The following is a 21537-nucleotide window of genomic DNA, read 5'->3' on the forward strand; positions in this document are numbered from 1 at the left end:
TTTAGTTTGCAAAACATACCACTATAGTAGCGGCTGAACGAAAAAACAAGGGGGTTTTATATCACGCAATTCGTTTATTTGGGCCCCGTTTACCACCTGAGCACACAGGACAGGCTACAAGTTTATTAGTGTTTCTCCTTCACATCCTTTCAAAATAAACAAGCAAAAGATTTATAAAGTAGTTTTCCAAAACAACCATGTCAAGACATTGTCCTACGTAGCCATTTAAGAAATACATGCTTTGGAGTTAAGCCTTAAGGGAGGAATCTGTACCCTTAAGAATATTTAGACATGCAACTTGGGACTTGTGAGGGATGTGATTGCTTATTTGTTCACGCTCTAAATTTCGCTGGTTCGAAATAATCCAGGTGCACATATATGCTTGCTTTTAATCTCCTAGCAGGAACGTTCCCGCACGAGTTTTTCTTCAACACGAGAAAGTATGAGGCCTTGACGATGATAGTTATCAGTGCCAGACCCTAAGCAAACCTCTTCCCAACTTGTCTCAAATCTTCCCGCGGGCCGAGAGACGCGCGTCCTGCAGCACTAGTGATTAGGGCCTATTCGCAAGTTCTTTTGAGAAGCCACAGCGAAGGCTTTATCCTAGGCGTTACAAAAATTTAACTGAACGTGTCAAACGCCAACTGTGTCTGATCCAGCTACATCAGGAATAGTATCGCGTCAAAACTGATCTTGAATTTCCTGAACTAGGTTGGAAACATACAGAAGAGTAAACTCTGTAGACTTACAGTCACATTTGATAGAGACACAGTGATCTTGTTCGGTTCGTTGTCACAAATCAGTATGTTAATCAAAACTGGATTCCGACATCTTCCTATGGCGTCCAGTAAAATGAAAACGTCGTTTGAGTCTCTTAGTGATTCGATATAGACAAATTCGTCGCCCTCCTGCGAAATCCATTTAAGTAATTCCATGAAGTGCGTTAGTCCCTGCTGAAGCTGCTTCTGTTGTTTTGGATCTTTTTGGTTAAGGATGATTTCCTTGGACGAATCTTCCGCTGTACAGCTATCTTTTAGATAAATCATTTCATAATTATCTTTCCAGGCCCCCTCTTCCCTTTTGCTGTTCTAAAATTAATAAGGAAAAAAGAAATCAATTAGGCAAAGTCAAAATTATATCAGGATGGCGTTGACATAACTGCAAGTGTTAGCTCGGTTTAATAAACACACTGTTCAGAGGCGGATCTAGGGGGGGCCCCCCTTTTTCCGGGTAAAAAAAAAGGGATCGCAGGAGGAAGAAAAGCCAGCAGGGCAAGCGACAAAAAACCGCCCCCCCCTCCCCCTTAGCTCAAGGTTTGGATCCGCCACTGCTGTTTCCAGGCTATATTTGCTCTCGTTTTTTCTTTTAATAACAAAACGTTGGTCACTTTCTCCATGAGCTTCGCGCTCTACTGAAGTACTTTTACATGACAAAAAAAAAAAACCTGTCTAGTGGGGGAAGGGTTGGTCTAAGTCCCAGGCCCCGACACAAGCTTAACAACGGTTAAGCAACCTCAGTGCATTGTTTAAGGAAAACATAACCCCAAAATCACTTATTGATAATAAAGAGAACAAAACTAACAGCAAATGCACAGCCACTGGAATCAAAATTATTTTTAAAAACAAGATCAATAGATAATGCAACTCACGAGTTTTCATTGGCTTAGCCATATGGGTTATGAGCGTAGAAAAAAAAAATAGAGTTTGCAAAACAAAGTTGAGAAGATTTATCTACACTCAAATAATTGCAAATTAATGTATTTTCCCAAAATTTCTTTGGCTAAGACGACATGCGATACTTTGCAATACTTTGTCAGATAACTAAACAAAGGGCACAATTTTTTTTTATATAACAAGCTCAGTTATGCACGCATTCTGATTGGTTCTCACTTATGATCTATTGGAGGACAGACGTATAGATGACGTCATCATTAAAACTTTTTAAAATTCTTTATTATATAAAACAAATAGATTCCAAGTTGCCGTGCGTCTGTTCAGTAATAGATCACAGATGACGTCAAAAAGTGTTAAATACTGGTATAAATAATTTCTGATATTGATCAAGTTTCTCCTCTGTGTTTTTTTTTTTTTTTTTTCATCTTTATGGGACTATTCTTTCCTACCTCAAAGAGGGCGTCTGCCCGACGGTCTTCTGTACACATCGCTCTTCGAAGTTCTTCTTCAAGGTGCTTCTTTCCAATCTTTCTGAAAGGCACATAGTTAGAGGGGCTGAAATGACACGCCACGAACTGGCCCTCAGCGAAGAGGATGGGTGTTCCTGAGAAAAGACTCTTGCTGTCACTTTTCAACATGTTGTCTGAAATGATAGAAGTAACTCTTAGTTTTTCAGCGAACAGTTTTGTGGGGTTCCCTTTATGTACCACCCGTTCGATCGCAAAAGAAATGCTCCTTGATACCTTGAAGGCTGAAGACTTTGCATTCGACAAATTAAACTGAGACACAGATCATCAAAAGAGATCCACAGTACTGCGTGACGTGATCATTAGTAATGGTTTCGTATGACGTCACCTTGTAAATGTTGACCCCCAAATCCAGGGCCTTTTTCAGTGTGATAAAGTCCATATGGCTAAGATGAGAGGATAAAAGTCGAGGGCTTACTTTGTCAAATTGCTAAAGCAAATCTTTCGCTATAGCTAACCCGGGGTGACTTTTCACAGAGAAAGTACACTCATTTAAATTTGTTGTCAGTCAGGCTTGTTACTTATGAGAAATTGAAAGTTAGTTTCGCTTTGGATATCATGACATCGCGGTGAATACCCTTCCCATCCAACAGCTCTCAATAGGAGGATCAGGTTAAATTGATTAGCAGCGATTGGAAAGAGAAAAAAAAACTCTAGCCTGTTCCCTCCTTTCTTTCCGCCGATGTATACACCTCTCAGGAACAGAGAGTTCATATTTGCGTTTTATTTACCTTAGAAAGCTGTCAATGATTCTGTTTCTTGTGCTAACAAATTCTCTGGCAAGACGCGACTTGTGTTCATCTCTACAAATTGCTACTTATTTCTAACGTGGCTTAAGGTTTTCTAATTATTAACACTTCTAAATATAATTTTCCTGATTTTGCTTACCTCAGAAAGGCATCTAACATTCAGCTTCAAGTCCGCTCCGATATGTACGCCCGGCCAAAGATTTTTCAGAAATTTAAATATTATTTTGCGAGATCCTTGTTTACGTGCTATTTTTCTATTTGATTCTTGGCGGAACTCCAGGAAAATCTAACAACAGTAAACGTCTTTCCATAGGAAGTTCGAAGCGAAACGAAAATTAACTGCGTTGCAGTTCATAGTCTCTACTTGAATGCTGACGGCTTAATATGGAACGAAAAACGCCACGTCTTGCACAATTAAGGTCAACATGTCAATATTTATCCTTTCTTAGGATATTATTGAGTCACAATGTAAATATAGGTCGGGGAAGGGGTAAATAAATCGGTTATCACATGATTCTGCCGACCGGACGTGATCACAAGAACATTCGGTCACGAAATCGTTCAAAAAATCATTACCTATTCCGTAAATTCTCTCTGCCCAAAGCTTGGTCCAAACAGTCTCGTGTGTCTCCTTAGCAAAAAATTCGTACGCGCACTGTTTTTCAAGAAACCACCACAATCTATATCTAGATGAAAAGTTAATTAAATGCGGAATTCGAAATATCATAGGCTATTTCGGTTACTAACGCCATTCCGCCGAATGATCTGGTATCAAATGTGATTTCTAATGAAAAGTAACTGCACATTTTTCATCAATGTTCGAGCACTTCCTTGTTTCCTCATTGCAAACGTTTTGCATTCCGGGAGGAGGGAACGTTTCGGCTTAAAACAGGACGACGCAATTGTTCCTTATTATTCGGTAAACCTTCGGGCCAAATTTCACGGAGTTCCGTCAATTCTTTATACCCGGCCTATGACATTTAACGAGGGGGTTTTTATTCAAAATGATTTTGTGAGAGAATTTTCGTCTATTAAAGTGTTAGACGCCTATTTCGCCTTTTCGGGGGATTCACAGGCTAGCCATTTAAGCTACTAGCCAAAAACATAGTAGAACCCCTGATGTTCACAGTAAGTAAAATGGCCCTACACCTGAAAATGATCTCTGTCAGTCACGTTTTTGCCTGTGGCGTCTGTGGTCACGTTTTTCGGTGGTCACTAGGGGACCAAAGGTAAAAACATGTTGTCGCCACTCTTTCAAGGCTGAGTAAACCATGAATCCTTGCCACTCAGAAGAATGTTTTATTTTTTAATCGGTAAACTCACAAGTTTTCTGCTTCTTTTTGGCTTCTGGCTCTGCTTTGGTTTTCAACCAAATACTTTTTCCTCTTTTTGGATGTTTCATGAAAAGGAAGTGACATGTCTATTTTTGAAAATTACAGCAGATCGGAGGTACACAATGCTGAGTTGTAAGAGGATCTTCCTTCGTTCGTTTTTATACTTATTTATGACGTATCTACACAGGAAAAATAAATAATTTGAAATCAAGATTAAGTCAAACCTGTTGTTATCTGGCGGAAACAAACAGCATTTTCATGAATGAACCAACCAACGATAGTTTTGAAGCGACATTTTGCTATAGACCTGAGTAGAGTGTTGAGGCTATTCCGCAGTTTACATTTTTCTTTAGATAAGTAAGACCATGATGCCTCAGTAGCTCGTTCTTTTCATTTTCATTTTTTTTCCAATCGCACGTGGTGAAGCTAGTTTGCTCTGAAATTGTGATTTGTCTCTCTTGTATCTGTTTCCTTCTTTTCATCATATGGTAAGTTTTGATAGTTTCAGTACATGTTTCGAATTTCGCTTCGCTTCGTAATCTTTGTTGTGTTTCGCAGGTTATTACGGCTTGTAACGAGTTCGTAATCCAAAATGAAAGGCTGTTGTGCTAGCGATTTGTGACGCTCTCCGCCCGATAAATAAAGACGTTGCGTTTGGAAGGCTGTTCGTGTGATAAACCCACGCCCTGACCTGCTTTATATGTCCGGCCCGGACATCGAGTATCCAGAGTAATATCCATCTCATTGAACATTAAACATAATAATATACTTTGATTTGGTACTTTTGATTGCTTCTAATATATGTATATACCACTCAACCCGTCTTTAAGCTGTGATAATTTATTCTGATTAGACAAACATTGCATTGTTCCTGATTCCGATGAGAATCTCGTTACGTCTCTCAGTATAATCAGTGGATCAAAGCCTCCAGATGACGGAAGGACGTAGTAACTAAGGGTCTATCGAGTCCACTTTTATCGATTGTCTCACTTTGTGAGGAGCTGATGCAGGCCTCACTCTCCCGTGTAAAGACTGAACTAATACCGCTGCGTGATAAGTCTGCGATAAGGGCAGATGGCGTGACAGGAAACCATGCACTTTGACTGGACAACAACCCAACGCGATCTCGAAGTAACCGCGTCGATAACTATGATTAGTAACGCCGTATATGAAGGGGTTGACGCAGGAAGAGACAAACACTAAGGCAGAGGTCCAGTGGTATGATGGGAAGGTCATGTCTGTGATCTCAAACAGTGACAGTAAATGTAACACTTGATAAGGTATCCAAAATGACATCATTGAGAGTAACGCAATCTTCACCATACGCATTCTTCCTTGGCGACTGCGAATGGCGCGGCCATTGGGTAAAACTTGGTTCTTTTGGATTCGTGTTTTGAAAAGCATGTGAAAATAGATTCCCGTCATCATCCCTGAAGGTACAGCGACGTTCAGAATCAGCTGAATCACTGCCAATATTTTCCTGAGTGTTACTGAAATTGTCTTCCCGATGCTGCATATATCTAAGTTATCAGACTTACTGTCATCAAAGAAAACCTCAAAGAGTCGTGGTGTTGACGATAGCAACGCAAGGAGCCATATGGCCACAGATCCACCAATCAACCGTCTCTTGTTCAAATTTGTTTGGTAAGCTAATGGTTTGACCACAGCACACCAACGTTTGTACGTCAGGACGAGGCAAATATACACTGAAGCGTTGCTGAATGTGAACGCAATCCATGTTAACCAAATAGGACAACAGGAAACCTTGGTCTGTAAATCGTGTTCACCTTTCCAGGGTTTCCACCCGTTCAACGTGATCGTTGAAGTAACCAAGAGAAGTATGGCGTTCAATAAATCAGTGATGGCCAAGAGTAGCAAGAAAACGTTATATGATTTTTTAAGCAAAACTCTGTTTTTCGCAAATAAAATGCAAACTAACGAGTTTGCACTTAACGCCAAACTTGAAATAACGGCATAAGCCACGTTGATAGCTTCTTTGCCGTTCTGATCATCAGCCATTTTTGTTCCTTCCTTGCAAAGATTTTTCAAGCCTCTGTTCTTAAAAAGAGACCTACCGTCGAAGTCCCCAACGCCTTCTTCTTCAGTAACAAATTATATAATGGAAGCATTTGCTGATGAAATCCAAGTAAAATAATTTCGCGTCAATGAAATGACGAATTTGGCAAAACAGCGGAAGTAACAATCGAGATACTGTGTATCGCAAAACTCTTTGCCTGCGATAATACTTTGCTTACGTAAAATAAAACGTTTCGTACAATGAAACATTTATCAATTTTGCGGAAAATCGCTCAGAACTAACGCTGTGAAAAAGGGTGTTTCACCGCCAAGTTAACTATCTGCAGATCTCGATCTACCCTGCGGCAAAAGTTCTGATGATGTGACTGATTAGTTTTACAAGTGAAAACGAAATTAAGTGGACCAAAATTTATTTTAAGCCTTTGAATAAAAACACAGCTTGGATTGAAATGCCTGTTTAAAAAAAAAATTTTGTTATCATAAATGGATAGAAGCAAAGAACGGCTACATGTACAACCTTGAAAACTTTTCAAGTCATCACACATTTCTTGAATATTTTGGAAAGTTTAATAGTCTAACGTAAAAGGCGGTAGTACCAGCGCGGTTAATGACAATTTTGTTTTCGTATTTAGTTCCTCATCATATATGAGTGACCCTAGGGAAATGTCTATTTACTGATATCTTTTTCCTGAATTTAACTTATTCAAAGAAAAGTTTTACAGAACGAGCTTGTGTGCCAAATAAACTGATGATTCCACGTAAGGTAACAAAGAAATGAACAAACAACAAACGAGCAAATTTATGAAAGATATCTTGGGGAGCATTTACAAACAGTCTCTTGTCTAAGTTTAGATAAAAAAAAGCAAAGAAATCAATAATTTTCAACCGACTGCGCGTTCAGAATTCTTAATAGGTTTTACTAACCGTATTTGAACCCAGAAATTAATGAAAAACCTACAATCTGTATTTGAGATATTTAAACAGAGTTAATAATTCAGTTATGTCATTTTTCTTATTAGATAAATGTAGCTGAAGTTTTTTTTACACTTCAAGGTAAGAAAATAAGCTTCGCGTAGGTTTTCACTAGATTAGATATTTGCCTCTTTTTAGATTTCGATCTTACGATCTGCCTCTTACAGAGTATCAAAAAAACATGGCAAACAATCACTTTTGAATATTCCAGAGTTAAAAAAGTATATACACCAGCAAGTTTTTCTTAGCTGTTGCAATTGTCGATGAAAGATTTATCCTGTTTGTCTTTTTTCTACACGGTAAAGAGTTATTTCCACAAGGTTGCCGAAAGAAGTCTGGTTACTAAACTTCTTTAGACCGAGTGAAGACTGGAGAGTATGAACTCAACATGGCGGACGATCAGTAGCGAATTTCTTGCCACAGCAATAATTTTAAGATCCATCAGCGAACAAAATGCTTCAGCATTGAGCGTAGCTTTTTGAAAAATGCTAACTCCTGTATTCGAACTTAGCCAAGACGATGAGTTTGTTTTTGCGATTATCAAGACCCCATATGTCAAGGTAAGCGATTCACACAGGGTCTTCACGCGCACGTATCGTAAAGGATAAAAACACATGGAACGATTTCCTAATCGAATCAACCTGCTTTAGAAATAGAAAATAGCTAGTTATTCCTTATTGTAGTTCTTTTTTCTATCATCTTTTGCTTTGAAAACTTAGATTTTTTTGCAACCTGTAGATTGCTGATGTCGATTTCTTCATCAATGACACAGAATTTAAATTTTATGTCAAGCCATACTTTCTGAGGTAAGCTATCAAGATTGTATATAAAGCAGAAATAGAAAAAGACTTTGACCTGGAACCTGGAATAAAATTGTGCCAGCGTGAAAACAAAAACAAAACAAAACAAAAATACACTAAATTAATCAGTATTCAGGATGTAAAGTGTTTGCACGACCGCTTTCACTCCAAAGATCGCATTTAGTGATTCTCCTTATTGTCTGCTTTACATTTCTTTTTATGTTAGTTGTAGAATTTAGTTTTTGATCAACTAATAATCTTCAAATTGATATTTTTCTCCATTTTCATAACTTATCTGCTTGGTATGGTATTTCTAATGTCAGGAGAAATTCTATGTTGGTCACTCATGGGAGTTAGAGGGTTTGCATGGGGTGGCCATAAGGGAGAAGAGAGCAAAACATGACATGCAGAGATACAACAGAAGCAACTGCACAAGTTCTCTGATTTGGATCACAACACAACAGGATTCCTCAAAAACTTGTTTATCAACCCTTGGGTGGATGGTTGACTCAACCCTTTAACTCTCATAAGTGATAAACATGTAACTTCTCCCTGTAGCAAACAGGTAATGAGAATACTCAAATTTATCAGGCAGAAGTTGATCTAACACTGAATTCTCATAAGTAAGTTACAAGGAAATGTGTTGCAGCTGGAGGGGAGAATTAACAATCAGATCTTGGGAGTTAAAAGGTTAAAAAAGAGGAAATACCCCAAGCAAACTTCAGTCCACTGTACTTTCACCTAAATTTTATGCACTGGTCATCATTTGATTTTTTATGCAGTGTGGGGTTGAAAATAAATATAGATAAATTACTTTTTTCTCCCAGGCTTAATTTACCAGGAAAGATTACTGAAGATGGAAGGGAGTCTGCATCTTATGATATTGAGAAAGGTGAGATGTATATTCTTTGTGTATCCAACAGAGGCAGAGGCCAGTTGCCTGTGAGACTAAATTGTCACTGACCAATAGTTATTATTTGTTAACAAAATTAGCAGAAATGAAACATTTTGTAAATTTCTCACAAATACTCATTTTTTTTCAAACCTCCAAAATGTCTTTACTAAATTATTTATCACCAACACAAAAGGTTTTTTGTTGTCCTGAACATCTGAACAGTGTTAAAATTGTTTACTCTTCATTTTGACTTTCATTTTACCATAGGAACATTTTCAATAAAGCTTCCTAAGCTCCATGCTGGAGAGACCTTTGAAAACTTGGATCTGTTAACAACTTTACTAGCTCCTAAAAAGAAGGCCTCTTTAAATGTTAAGCCTCTCATTGAAGTTGTTGGTAAGTGTAGTTTATTAATTTTGCACATTTATGATTGTGCTAAATTATATTCTGTTGGACTACTGTTCTGTGCAGTTATAGTTATTAAATCAGATGACAGCCATTAATTTTTTTTTTTTTTAAGAAAGTGATACCATAACAGAAGTTGATGACCAAGAAGATGAGAGCAACAGTGATGAGGAATTTGACTGGGAATTTGAGCAACATTTATCTCAGGTAACATTTGCTCCAAAATGTTTGGAGGATAATTGTTAGCTTTCAATTCTGACTCAGATGGTAAAATGCTCTCTCTTCATGTTTGCAGGATAATGCAGAATTTACTCTTGGTGAAACCAAATATGGATTTGCCAACCAAAAGGGTGGAATCTTTAAAGGCAGAGAGGTACTGGGCATGTTAAGTAGTTTTGCTATAGGATGGGAGAGCATGGGTATTGATGCTGCATTGATAAGAGGACTTGCATGTACAGGGTACATCATCTGCATCCTGCATTATATTACTGTGACAGATAGGGTACATCTCTCTGATGAGCACAGGTGTGGTTTCTTGTTGGTGCTCACCCATGCTCCAGGCCCTTCCAGCCACAAATATTTTTTTTCACGCATTAATAGTTTGCAATTTTTCATTTCATTTCAAATTGTCTAATTTTAATTGTGATAAAAATTTAAGGTCCCACTGAACTCACTATTATTATTACAAGGCCACCACCTCTCCTTACTTATTTTGTTTATGTTGTGGTTGTTTTTGTTTGTTTGTTCATCTTGTAGCACAATTTCTTTCAAAGTTGCAAATTTTGAACTGGAGTTTCAGATGTAACTTGACATACTGGTGTTGTTTAACAGGCAGAGCTTCTTGAGATAGCTGAAATAACTGATCCTGATTCAATGGCACCAAGTGAGAGACGAGGAAACAGGCAGGCAGCTGAAGATGCCAAGTTTGATGAGGAATATTATTTGTAAGATAAATACCTGCATACAGCAACGACTTAAAAATTGAGAAACCCAATTGTGTTAACATTTTAACAATTTGTGTGCAACAAGGTATTTGAGACAGCTTACTTTTTCATGGCTTCATAAATTTTATGTTGCCCATATGTCACAGTGTAGGATGTTAAGCAGGTAATGACTGATTACAGGGAAGTTTACTCTTGAGATAGAATCATGTAATTGACAGTGGTCCTGTTAAGCTATTTGGGTAGGCCTTAGTGCACTGAAATGAAGCTCCACAAACAGATTGAAATAACTGCAGTGAAATTTTCATTATTGTCGTCAAATGGATCTGTTTTAGGCTATAGGCACATACACTGTCAAACACCTCTGTTGGTCCATCCTGTTTGAATGTATGGCTACAGTTATTGTAAGTTACACTTTCCTTCCTTTTCAGGGCAGATTATTTCAACGTTGATCAAATTCAACATCTCTTGGATTACAAGCCTCCTTGGGACACTTACTTGCAACAGCACAAAGAAAACTCTTTTGAGGTAGTGGATGTTAATAGTCCATTTTACATGCAGTTGCATGCTTGGTTGCCAAGTCTTTGAACAGGAGTGAGGCTAAGGGTGACCTTGTTTTGAATCAAATGTTGCTGCTTTTAAGGAAAATTTTGTTGTTATCATGCCAGCTAGATACTGTTCTTTATTACAACAAGGTCACCTTCAGCCTCACTCCAAATCAAGGGCTTGGCAACTAAGTACACTACTGTTAAATGCCCTACAGTATTATGGATTGGAAAAAGTTCTGCTTTTAGGAATGAATATGTTAGAGAGTTTGGCAACATTACATGTAAATATAGCCACATCTCAAAAAAGTTTTTTGAAGATCACCAAAAAACAACCTAGATAATCTGGTTTGATTTGGTAGTTTAAATTACTCATCAATCAGACAGGAACATATAAGGATTGAAAAAAACCTCAAATCCATAAAAAATATTGTTTCTTTTGACATAATAATAATTTTAATAGTAATAATGATAATAAAAATTTTGTGTTGTTATTGTAACCACCTAATGAGTAGCAGATGAACTTTGTCAAGGCAGATTTCTTGTAAACTAAGACTGTTAATATTGTAATGGAATGTTTTATAATTGAATAACTTTCAAGAGTTTTGTTGGTTGTCGTTACAAATGGCTTTACCTTTTTGCCAGACAATCAGCTGTTTAAAATTTGAACACTATTTTTCAGGATGAGGCAAAGCATTCAATTGAGCAAGAAGAGAAAACAGGTACTCTTTGTAATCATTGCTTGTGAGCATCCTCAAATGAAAGTTATCTAAGAACTGATGATCTTCATGGTCTAACTTCTTCTCTTAATTTAACTGCACTGTTCATGAAACAGGCTTTGAGAATACAGATTTTTTGTATCAGTCCAGAAAAGTTTATGTTGATTTTATACAAGTTGTCTTAAATAACCTTCTAAAAAGTGTAGGCAGCTGAAGGGGAGAGTTTCAATTTAGAACTTGGGCATTAAAATATTATACTATTGTGGTGAAGCCAAAACACCTTGAACATTCTACCTTAGTCTGTGATTTTGACGGAATATAACGAAAATGAAACTTCATTTCAATGTAACCCATCACAAAGATGCTCCATATCATGGAGAAACTTATTTTTATCTTATAAGAGTCAATGAACCTTTTCATCAATTTACAAGTTCAGTGTGTGAGTGGAAATTTACTTAATTTTCTTTTGCAGTTCAGTTTACAGCTGAAGAGAAGGACCAGCTGAGAAGACTTCCAAATAAAGATTATATCCTTTTACCATGTAAAATATAATCCAGTTCAAATTTCTGAATTCTACTTGAGTAGCAAGTATTGTTTGCCTCTGAGCAAAAATCTTGAGTTTGGTTGGTAGCTTGGGGTAAAAGAGTGAGTTTTATGTTTAGGAATCTTCTTTTGCGGTATATACCAAAACAAATTTTCAGCTATAAGTTAGTGTTGGTGCTGTAGAAAGATAGAAAATACCAATATTAGTTTTGGTCTTGGAGCCTGGTGCATACAAATATGTACCACTAATCATATCCATTTCCATGGCTATTTGTTTGCTATGAACTGTATAAAGAACTTTTGATTATTTTGATTTGTTTAAAATAGTATTTGTAATGATACTATGAGTAAATTTTGATTTTGAAGCTTGCATCATTTATGTCGTCTTTTTCCCTACAGTTGTTTTTATATTAATTTTTTTATTCATGTGCAGTATTCATGTTTCACAATGCATGCATTTGTTACTCAATGGTTGCTAACGTTGTCATATTTGAGAACCCTTAACAAATTATAAACCTTTTTGATGACAAAGAAGAGTTACCTCTATTTCTTGGCCTTGTTGATATCATCTTTGCTTATGCTTATAATCATCGCACCACAGAAGGAGAGAACACGGTAAACAATTCAAAAATACAGTGTGTACTGGTAACATAAATAAATGCGAATATATGAAAGTCATATATTTGAACTGTGGATCTTCGCAGTAATGAATTCTACTTAAACAGTAGTGAAAAGAAGGCCTGTACGGGATTTGAACCCATGACCTCTGCGATACCAGTGCAGTGCTCTACCAACTGAGCTAACAAGCCAACTGGGAGCTGGTCATTGTGTTGGTTCCAAATAAACCCATGAAGTGGTGAATAAACGGCTTTGAATATATGAAAGTCATATATCTGAACTGCGGATAAAGACGTGAATATGAAGGCGATCTTCACCTCATGGGTTCAAATCCCATACAGGCCTGAATTTTTTTCAGGCCATCTTTTCACTATTGTTTAAGTAGTGTTCATTACTGTGAAGACCGCCTTCATATTCACGGGTAACACAGTTCACAGATCTTCCCTGTTTACTTCAAGCTCAAGGTGTTCATTTCCCTTTCATCCATATGGACTTGAGTGGGCATGGCTTCATTTGGAGCATCTCTTAACCCTTTGACTCTCAGATCAAATTTGTAATTCTCCTTACTGTCAACCACACAATTCTTATAATGTTAGTTCAGAGATTTTAGTATTGGATCAACTAATTATCCCCAAATTGATATATTTCTTTATTCTCATCACTTATCTAGTTGATATTGTATTGATATTGTAAGGAGAAATTCTGTCTTGGTCACTCATGGGAGTTAAAGGGTCAAAATCACACTTCATATAATAAGCTCAGCTATGCACGCATTCTGATTGGTTCTCACTTATGATCTATTGGAGGACAGACGTATACATGACGTCATCATTAAAACTTTTTTAGTTCTTTAGCCGTGCGTCTGTTCAGTAATTGATCACAGAGGACGTCAAAATGTGGTAAGAACAAAAAAGTGGCACACGAGGCGCAGCCAACTTGGAATCTATTTGTTAAACTGATAACAGCATAAATACTTGAGTTCCACCTTACATCGCATTAAAACTAACAGTTCTTTTCATCTTGTTTGAAGAATTTTACACGTAATAATTAACAAAAATGTTGTTTGGCAGGTGGAATCGCCTTGGACCATTTCACGAATTAGCTCCACGTTCTCATGGTTTGATGTAAGACAATTTTTAACCTTTTACGCCTTACTATCAGTCTGTATATTCTCCATACTGTTCATTATACATTTCCAGGGGTGCTGACAAGGAGAGTTTTCTCAACAATCAAGAGCTCTTTAGTTGGTGATCATTTCCTTGCGTGGAATCTATTTCTGAATTACAGCCTGAGTTCCCTAATATGCATCACGGTCACATACCACCCGTCCCTAAATGCGTGTAAGATGTTTGCGTAGGAGCCCTGTGCTAGGAAATTCCGTGCGCGAAGTCAGATATTGAATATGGAGGCATTTATTTATTTATTTAATATTTAATTTTTTGGTTTTCTCAGTCGTTCAGCAGCATCCATGATGTCATAATTTCTTGTGCCCGCCGATCTTTATCGTATCCTCTCTATCGACACTGGTCTCTGGTCACTGCAGTTCTTGAAGACACCAAAAGAATATTTTCCCTGGGTATGTAGCCGTTAAGTCTTTTTTGTGTGAAGCATAACTGTTTTTCACGTTGCGGAATTAAAATTCTCAATTATTATAAAAGAGTAAGTCTCTGGTTTGAGCCACACTTTATTCAATATAAAACGCATGACATTGGAAAAGACAAAAGAGGCCCTTTGCCTTCGTTTTCTTCTCGGTTTTCCGGCACCCCTCTCCTCCCGGAATTATTTATGGTTGCCATCGAATTGTAAGGAATTTTGGGAAGGTCAAGGGGGGGGGGGGGAGGGGGGAGGGAGGTTACCTGCAACGGAATAGTATCCCATCCAGGGGGAGTAGCAATACTCGTAGTCGTATCATACTCTAGAAGCCGGTATAAGCACTGACAATATCGCGCCAATATTGGCATTGCAATTGGGGGTAGAGGTTAGAAACTTCATTTCCTGGCAGGTCGTCGACAGTTATTGAGATGTCTACTGGAACTCCATGCCCTGTGTCGCGAAGAAGACCCTTGGTTTCTGTTAAATGATCTCTATTTGACGGACTACTGCGTCTGGATTCAAAAAGCTAGGTAAGATGCTTTTGAGTCACACGAATCTCTGTGTACTGTATCTCGGAGGTCGGACGTTTCCAAGCACTATGAATGAAGGGGGTAAGATTCTAAAGAAACTGTAGTGCTGCGTCGGTGGGAGAGTATAACAGGGTAATTTAATGTTATCAACTGAGTTGATAACGTAAATTGGCCATCGTAAAGAGTTCATGCTCGATTGTCTGGATTTGGGAGAAGATTGACTGAATGTAAGAATAGTTATGGATATAGGCTAGCCTTGTCAAGGCGTTGCCTCATTACGATGTTATTATTTTATCTCTTGAAACAGCCGAAAGAAGCTTTCTTCTTTGGCGAGAAGCCTCGAACAGGTATTTGACAATCATTGTATTACCTCTAGGTCCACGCACTATACGGACTCATATATACTACTTATAAGATCTTATTCCAGTTTCCGTTGCATGAAGCCGCAGTTTTCTTTTCCCTATTTGTAGAGCTCTTAGTTGGTAAGAATTACCGTAAGAGTAAGGTTCCTTGTTAGAAACCACTGAAAACTTTGGTTGGAGTTCACAGTTGGACCTGTCGATCAAGACTCCAGCGCATTTATCTTTCCGCGAGCGCCTCTTCCTTCGAGGTTCAATTGTTGCTGAGTTGCGCTCGGAGCACTGTCCACAAAAAAGATAATGAGATAAGGTGAACTTATCAGGAAGAGGGTATTAGCCCTTTAAATTCCAAGATCTGATTGTTAATTCTCCCCTCCAGTTTTTACGCAATTCCTGGCAAATAGGTTAGGAGAATTTGGTATTGGATCAAGATAACAACTTCTACCTGATAAGTTTGGGTACTCTCATTTGCCCTTTGCTGGATAATGTATGAATATTATAGGGAGAAGTTTCATGTTAATCACTTTTGGGAGTTAAAGGGTTAATTAACTGATTTCCAAAATTTAAAGCTTTGGGCGCACACTGATAAAGATGGGGCGAACTTGTTTTACTTCAAGGGGCGATTTGGCAATGGTGGTGGGGGCGAACTTGTAATGGGGCGAGACCTACATAACCAGGAGGAAATAATGGGCCATTGTTTTCTTCTGCCGTGACTCATTTCAAAAGATATGTGGTGGTACCAGCCAGGAGGGAAATTCAGTTATCAGATTTCACGAGTTCAAGAAGTCAGGGGCGGAAAAGACTGCGTTATTCTTTCTATTCTCAGTTTTCGAAGCCATAGTAGCTGCCTGAAAGAAAAATGTGACGTGGTATTTTGAGTAAAATGGAAGCAAAAGTGCGGCAAAACTCGTCAATTTTAAGTTTTCCTTTTATGTCGTTTAGGTTCAGATAAGTAAAGGCGACTTGTCTTGGCAGTTAGAAGAACTGGAACTGGCTGCATGTTTGGTTCAAAAAGAGGAGGAGAAAACTGATTCCGTTGAAAATATATGCGATACACGTGAAACTGAAAGCGACGATGAGAGCTCCGAAAGTGGGGACGATGATGATACGAGCGACGACGGCGACGGTGATAGCGACGACGAAGATGACGTAGGCAACAAGGACGACGATTGCGTGGACGATCTCGACGAAAGAAATGAAGAGAAAAATTCTGCAACTGTTGTTGAGAGAGATTTCAGAGGCTGGTCCTTTACTGAATAAGGAGATTAAAAAGGATTCAAATTAAACTCCTATCAGTTACAATTCTGCTGATCTGCAAAGAGGATTTTGGTTACAGACATTGACAACAGCTGTTGGTCGCACGACTCTCCGCCCCTCCCCCTCGGAGTTCCACAAATGTCTAGCCAGTTTCACAATGGCCAGGAGTCGATGGATCTGCGATAAACTTTGATCATTAGTAAGCATTAATCTGGACTGACCCGGTTCAAATTTCTTTCGTTGAAATGGCAATCGATAACACCCACAATCTTAAAACAATTTGAACCACGCAGTGTTAAGTGTCTATTGTTCGGGTCCTGACATCAAAACAAAGAAAGGTTAATTTTTTGAAAATTATAGATATTAAGTTATTTATACAGCACATACAAGTTATAGTTCTAACATATATCATTACTTAACTTAACTTACGAGGCTTACATTTCTTACGTAACAAGGATAACTAACAGAACTAGTCTTCAGTCGAACCGGTATTCAGCGGCACCGTATTAAGCGGTCATACTGTATAAGCAATGGTTGCTAAAGTCCTTAATTTGTTTCCCCTCAATCACTATAATTTTCACCTATGTTAAACTGTTGCGGTCACCCTTTACCAAGTTCCAACGATCTGGTTGTATTGTCTTCCACCTGTATTAAGCGGTCACTTACAGCCCAACCACTTAAACTGAGAATAATCTTTCAAGTAATTTACAATCTATGTTTCTCTTCCAAAATCAAAGTAAGTAAGTAGTATTTTTGAGCGAGATTTTGTACATTGAGTGGTCAACTTTGGCATAAAATGGCGTTTTGTACCGTGTTTTATAATATCCCTTATCTGTGGAACCTGTATTAAGCGGTAAACCATTCCTCGTGGGTTACCGCCTATTACAGGTTCGACTGTAGTTTACCCAGCGAACACTGATATCCAACATGCACCTACAACGGGTATACTTTCACGCCTTAACAGATATACATTACTCGCGCAGACTGCTGTTAATTTTGAAACAACTCAGGTCTGGCTAGTTACATAGCAGCAAACAATGATTGGATCTGTGATGGTCTTTGATAACATTTGTATAGTTATCTATAGTTGTATAGTTGTATTGTTATCTATTTGCCGGTAGATAACATCAACAATCTTAGAAAACTTGAATGACAAAAAACTTCAAAGGCCCCGTTGCTCAGATCGTACCCTCAAGTCGGAGAGGGCTCGTACGGACATTAAAAGCAGAAACAAGCTCGCTCTACTGCATCGTGCATTCCCTTTTTTAGGCCCTGCAGATTCTCCCCAGTTCAGATTTGCAGTTAGAACTTGGCAGCGCTGAGTTTGCTTTTACACCACGCTTCGAGAAGAGTAACTTTGGTTAGATCGGGAAAAATTTCAAATTTTTTTCAAGGCTCATTTTAAGCTGTCAACGACTAAAATCCTGAGGTATATCTGTTCTCACTGACCAAAAATAAAGGCTGATGGACTTCACGCATCTTTCATGCCGTTCAGTTATTCACATTTCTGCTGCTTCCTTATTTCATTTCCTGCCGGTTTTTTTTTTTGTTTTTGCTTCAGCAAACCGAAAGCATAACAGGGCTTTTGTCTGCCACCTATCAACCACAGTATTGTTCGTGTGTTTCGCTTGCGTGTCCTAAGAGTTTAGCAGCGCTTTCTGGAAGAGATTTGCGGGGCATACAGGTCACTCAAAGATGCAATCCACTTCGTAGTAACACCCTCTTGACTAAATTCATCAGAATTCTCTTCCAGGAAAAGCGAAAAGAAGAACTTATGTTCGGAATCACAATATTTGAAAAAGTTGTTCCATCACTGCTCTGAGCGTTGTCCAAAGTCAAGAACAATAGAAACGTGACTGGAAGCATGTTGTTTACTCTAGAAGGAATCAAAATGTTGCAAAGTGATCATTTTGATAAAAAAATACTTGACCTCTCAAATTGCGTAATTTTCTGAATAGTAACCAAATATGGACTATTGTGTATGTTAAGTTCAGTCTCTTGTAAACCTCGTCCAGGCGAGTCGCACAATAATGGCGGATAAGAACGGCGACAAATCGAATCTTATTTTGAAAATCCTGCTAGCGATCTTTGTTCTGCTTTCGTTAGCTCTGCTTATTGCGTTAATTGTGGTCGCTACCAGAAATAACAAGGACAGCACTGCAGAAATCGGAGATTCAGCTCCTAATATTGGAGACTGCCCCGAAACCACGGAGCTGAGTGCACCATCAAAGGCCTCACATGGGTGGAGAGAGCTCTACCAAGACTTATCCAAGGAGGAGATTATTGCAGTACGGGACTATATCATCAAGCAACCGTCCCTGAACGTAACAGCCTACGAAAATGCCAACATCAACGACAACTATATTTACTTGATCGAGCTGCAACAACCGGTAAAATCTGAAGCGCTTGCTTACCTTGACACGAACAACGCCCCGAAACCTGCACGGAAGGCTCGAGTGGTTTTGTACAATGGGGGGAAAGCGAACCCGGACGTGACGGAATATCTGGTGAGTCCAGTCGAAAAACCTAGTCAGCACAAAGAAACGAAAGGTCCTGGTCAGAAATATCCGATCCCATTCAACACGCGATTCCCAGACCCTAAAGAGTTCGATTTCATGGGCAAATTAATTCGCAATTTAACCTCGCACCCTGGCGTCGATAAACTCCTCAAAGAGAGCACCGACGGTTACTCGATGTTGGATTGTGTGAAGCCAAAGTGTTTAACATGGGGCTCGGCTGCTCCTAGTACGTTCAAGATAAACGAGCGTAAAACATGGACTTGGTTGATGCGGGATTTGATTGGATATTACATTCATCCCGTGGGTTTTGAAATGCGTCTGGATACAAGCGGCAACGACTTGTCCGTCTGGAAAGTGGATAAAATATTTTACAACAACGCAACTTATGACACTGTAGATGAATTAGTGAACGCCTTTAACAGCGGATCGAAGATGCCTGTTTTCGAAGCGCCGGAAGAGAACGGAAGATTCTCAACTTATGAGCGACGTGGGAACAAAGAACCCGCCAAGCCACTTCGAAATCCTCAGCTCTACGAGCCCGATGGCAAGCGGTACACGGTCAGCGGACGTCACATAGAATACATGGGCTGGAGTTTTTGTTTCCGGTCGCGGACCTCCTCCGGTATCCAACTGTTCGACATCCGGTTTAAGGGTGACAGGATTGTCTACGAGCTGAGCGCGCAGGAGGCTGAGGCGTTTTATTCCGGTTGGGCGCCGAAGCCGATGTTTACCAATTTCCTTGATACCGCTTGGAACATGGGATCCATGAGTTTTGAATTGCTTCGTGGTGTGGACTGTCCTAACACAGCAACGTTCTTTGACCTGACACATTTTATTGGTGTTAAAGAGCCAGCGGTGTACAAGAACGCGGTCTGCATTTTTGAACAAGACATGGGGATTCCCCTACGACGACATTATGACACTGATTTTCAAGGTAGCTACAACTTCTATGGTGGGGTCCCTGGGAGCGCATTAATCCTTCGAACAGCCTCGACTACATACAATTACGATTACGTTCTCGATTACATTTTCTATCCCAATGGTGTGTTGGAAGTGAGAACCACAACCAGTGGTTACGCACAAACTACTTTCTACACCCCTGACGAAGACCCCTATGCATACCAGATCCACCCCAAGATGGCGGGAAGCCTACATGATCACATTTTTAACTACAAAGTCGACATTGATGTACGTGGCACTAAAAACTCCCATCAGACTGTCGAGGTTGGCCTGGAAAACATCACTAATCCTTGGTTTCCCGGCGACCGACACGTACAAAAGATCCTGAAGCGCCGAGTTCGAACAAATGAGCGCGATGCAGTGTATCATTTCAATTTTCAGACACCCACTTTGTTAAATTTCTTTAACAGAGAGGAGAAGAACGCCTTCGGTGTCCATCGTGGTTATCGCATTCAGATCAGGGACATGATGAAGCAGATGATCCCCGAGGCATTTCCCATGATAAAGGGCGCGGCTTGGTCCCTGAACCAGATGACGGTCACGAAGCAAAAGGACTCCGAAGAGAAGAGCTCCTGTATGTACAATCAACTAGACATGGCTGACCCCGTGTTGGACTTCACAAAGTTTTACGCTGATAACGAAGGCATCGAAAATGAAGATCTGGTCGCTTGGGTCACCATTGGAATGATGCATGTCATGCACTCGGAAGATGTCCCCAATACAGCAACCCCTGGGAACTCTGCAAGCTTCTACCTGAGGCCCTTCAGCTACTTTGACGAGGATCCATCCATGGGGATGTATGACGGAGTCGTCATCAAGCCCAAGGCTGGTGGTGGCAGTGACATCGACACTCTGGGATCTCCAAAGACGCAGTCAACCTGTGCCCCTAAGAATAAACCCATTGAGTTTTTTGGCCGTTATGGAAACTATTAGAGAACTCCCTCGAATAGGACATCTTCAAAGATTCCAAGGTTTACGCAGAAGGTATTAATTTTCTCTGGATTAGACGGAAAAATAATGAAATAGAAGTGTCTTAGATTTAGCTGAGGTTAATAACTTTTAGCGAGTCCTCTATACAGTAAAACGTGATTTTCAAATCAATAGAAATGTCTTCGGCTTGACACAACAGTTACATCTCGCGTTGCGTGACAGCCCAAAAATAGACACCCATCTTCATTCTGTGTAGCATCAAAGACTCTATCAACTCTAACAGGCTAATCTTTTTCCATAGCTTTGGGCTGTTGAAGGTAGTTTCACAAATGTTTCAGCAAGTGCTTCATGAACTGTTAAGGTGTAGTAGTTTGTGATTGAAAATTAAAGTCGGCATTTTCATCTTATTTTTTGTTGATTTTTGTTAGTTCAGAAGTAAATGGTCAGGGTGAAGGGGGGGGGGGGTGGGGGTGGGGAAAGAGCGGAAAAAGCGGCGCCGAAAAAGGGCCGGTGGGATCAAACGAAGGATGGAGAATAATTATAACGAGTTCATGTACAGCTCTGACGTCATGATTTATCGCCTTTCCCTTCCCTCTTGGCTCTTTCAAAACCCAATCACCGCTAGCAGGAG

General features: G+C 39.3%; 3 protein-coding genes, 1 non-coding gene and 1 pseudogene across 4 annotated transcripts; 2 read left to right on the plus strand and 3 right to left on the minus strand.

The window, feature by feature from the left end:
- Nucleotides 1-11: 11 nt before the first annotated feature.
- On the minus strand, nt 12-3341 carry LOC131787348 (uncharacterized). Its single transcript, XM_059104461.2, has 3 exons — nt 3089-3341; nt 2123-2316; nt 12-1088 (listed from the first exon to the last, which is right to left on the minus strand). Exons 2-3 carry the CDS (start codon nt 2309-2311, stop codon nt 708-710), a joined length of 570 nt encoding a protein of 189 aa, XP_058960444.2. The 5' UTR covers nt 2312-2316; nt 3089-3341; the 3' UTR covers nt 12-707.
- A 1893-nt stretch (nt 3342-5234) lies between these two features.
- Nucleotides 5235-6302, minus strand: LOC131787336 (phe13-bombesin receptor-like). Its single transcript, XM_059104449.2, has one exon. It carries the CDS (start codon nt 6300-6302, stop codon nt 5235-5237), a length of 1068 nt encoding a protein of 355 aa, XP_058960432.2.
- A 1373-nt stretch (nt 6303-7675) lies between these two features.
- LOC131787335 (protein SHQ1 homolog) lies at nt 7676-17971 on the plus strand. Its single transcript, XM_066158584.1, has 16 exons — nt 7676-7852; nt 8031-8098; nt 8920-8984; nt 9255-9383; nt 9508-9599; nt 9688-9765; nt 10224-10336; nt 10765-10861; nt 11561-11600; nt 12070-12123; nt 12655-12755; nt 13829-13882; nt 14211-14334; nt 14761-14881; nt 15189-15228; nt 16183-17971. The coding sequence occupies exons 1-16, from the start codon at nt 7778-7780 to the stop codon at nt 16498-16500; spliced, it is 1569 nt and encodes a 522-aa protein (XP_066014681.1). The 5' UTR covers nt 7676-7777; the 3' UTR covers nt 16501-17971.
- On the minus strand, nt 12877-12949 carry Trnat-ggu (transfer RNA threonine (anticodon GGU)). Its single transcript has one exon. It is a non-coding gene; the product is annotated as a tRNA-Thr (tRNA).
- Nucleotides 17972-18494: 523 nt separating the features above from the next.
- On the plus strand, nt 18495-21313 carry LOC131787312 (diamine oxidase [copper-containing] pseudogene; annotated as a pseudogene).
- The last annotated feature ends 224 nt before the right edge of the window (nt 21314-21537 follow it).

The sequence above is a fragment of the Pocillopora verrucosa genome, chromosome 11 (assembly GCF_036669915.1).
Source record: "Pocillopora verrucosa isolate sample1 chromosome 11, ASM3666991v2, whole genome shotgun sequence".
In the NCBI taxonomy this organism is placed as follows: Eukaryota; Metazoa; Cnidaria; class Anthozoa; order Scleractinia; family Pocilloporidae; genus Pocillopora; species Pocillopora verrucosa.